Source organism: Galeopterus variegatus, unplaced genomic scaffold, assembly GCF_000696425.1.
Source record: "Galeopterus variegatus unplaced genomic scaffold, G_variegatus-3.0.2 Scaffold7539, whole genome shotgun sequence".
Taxonomy (NCBI): Eukaryota; Metazoa; Chordata; class Mammalia; order Dermoptera; family Cynocephalidae; genus Galeopterus; species Galeopterus variegatus.
Window position 1 is genome coordinate 52,417 of NW_007733650.1, and position 1,945 is coordinate 54,361.

The 1,945-nt window shown below is 35.3% G+C and overlaps 1 protein-coding gene across 1 annotated transcript in view; it reads left to right on the forward strand.

Annotated features, from left to right (window-relative positions):
• SOAT1 (sterol O-acyltransferase 1) overlaps positions 1-1,937 on the forward strand; it is a 39,455-nt gene extending 37,518 nt beyond the window's left edge. Inside the window, exon 13 of the mRNA XM_008592054.1 lies at positions 1,245-1,937. Coding sequence (XP_008590276.1) covers positions 1,245-1,301 — 57 coding nt within the window. The 3' untranslated portion in view covers positions 1,302-1,937. The remainder of the gene's footprint in view (positions 1-1,244) is intronic.
• Positions 1,938-1,945: the final 8 nt, after the last annotated feature.

Genomic DNA, 1,945 nt, shown 5'->3' on the forward strand with positions numbered 1-1,945 from the left:
TCTCCCTCTTCCCCTTCTACTGCCTTTTCTTTAGCCCCTTCTAATTTTCTTCCCTTCTCCTGAAAATGTAGGTATTTCCTGGGGTTTTCCCAGTTGCATATATGTATGTCTCTACCACCACCATCTAAACATATGTCTTTACCTTTTTCTTCCCTAAATAATAAACTCTTGTAAAAATGTCAGATATCACTTCTTATATCTCAAATTCCGTTTCTCTTGATTCACTTTTTTTGTTTGTTTTTGGTAATTATGTTCAGGTTTCATTTATTCTTAGGGCTTTAGTTTTTAGCTGTATATGAATGACTCCCAATTTGGGGGGAGGGAGTGCTTTCTTGATATATCTGCCTGGGTATTTCTCACAAATATTTCTCACAAGCATCTATAACTGAAGATGTTCACAATCAGATTAATTAGTTTCTTTCTTAAAGCATCTCCTCTATGTACCCTGGGGTTTTTTTGTTTTTTTTTTAAATGCTGTCTCAACTTTCCCTCTTTGTTTCCTGTTAATCCCCTTTACACATCTGAACTAATTGCTCTTGACTCTGGACTCTGTCCCTTGTCACGTTGCTCTTTATACTCAGATTCCACATTTTGGATTTTATTCTCCTATCAAAATCCAATTTTTTTTTTTTTGGCAGCTGGCTGATATAGGGATCTGAACCCTTGACCTGACAAGGGCTACAAGGCTGTGCTCTGACTGAGCTAACCAGCCAGCCCTCAAAATCCAATTTGGATGTTATATCTTTCATGAAGCTTTTTCAAATTCTTGCTCCCCTCTCTTTCCTATTCGTGAACTTTCATAGTACTTCATCTGCTCCTTTTCTAGACAGTTCACTGATTTTAAACCTTATATTTTAGCCATTTGTGTATATATTTTATCATCCTTAACCTACCATCATTTAGATTTAGGCCACTAAAAGTAGGGGTGTACTAAAATAAAAAGGCAAGATACAAAGATAGTGCCTATTTGGAATTTGTTCAGAAGTCCATGCAATTGTGTTATGTTTACTGGACTTCAAAAACTTCTTGTGAAGCTTCTAAATTGAATAAACCTTGCTATAGATAAAAGTACTGAATATCTTTTGAATTAGTAAGCTGCTTGTAATTTACAGGTTACTAAAATGGTGGGAGGCATTTTAGAGATGTACGATATATAGCATTAATATTTCTTACCTACCCCCACATCTCATACACACACTGTACACAAATAAACTATCAATCCATTCTTTTATTCCCCATTGTAGCCCACATTTCTGGATTATGTCCATCCACGTTCCTGGACTTGTCATTATGTGTTTTAGAAGCTTGGACTTTTTCTTCTTTGTCACTGAAGATTGGGGCCAGCTGTTTCCAGTTCTTGCTGAAGTTATCTGTATTATTTGGACTACTCCAGGATTTACAGATGGCTCACTCTACTCCTAGCTCACCTGAAGCTGAGCTTTTGGAAGTTCACTGGAATCGTGTATACTCAAGAAGAACTTTTTTATCCTTTTTGGGAGAAGGGAGACTTATAGCTGAGGTACTGACAGATTTTTGCTAGGCCATATTAGCTTAAGCCTCAGTAATTTTATCTGTTTTGTTTCTTGACTCCGTCCAATCAGAGACTAAACATATTTTCTTGGCCACTGAATTAGCCAAAACACTTACAAAGAAATAAGTACATCTGGCTTATAATGTTTTTCATGCACACTGTTGGAATGTATGCTAATTAAACATGCAATTGGGAAAGAAAAGAAAACAATGTGGAATGATTTTTGCTATTTCTAGTAGAAAGAGAGAAAATATCTATTTTCCAAAGAATCTTGTTATACCTCCTTTTTTAAAAAATTAGTTCTACTCAATTTTTACCTTGTTTTCTCTGTATAATATGTGTCATGATTTCTACAAAGTAAAAAGATGCCTTTCACCTTGAATTCTTGAGTTTGCATCAATAATATCTATTGCA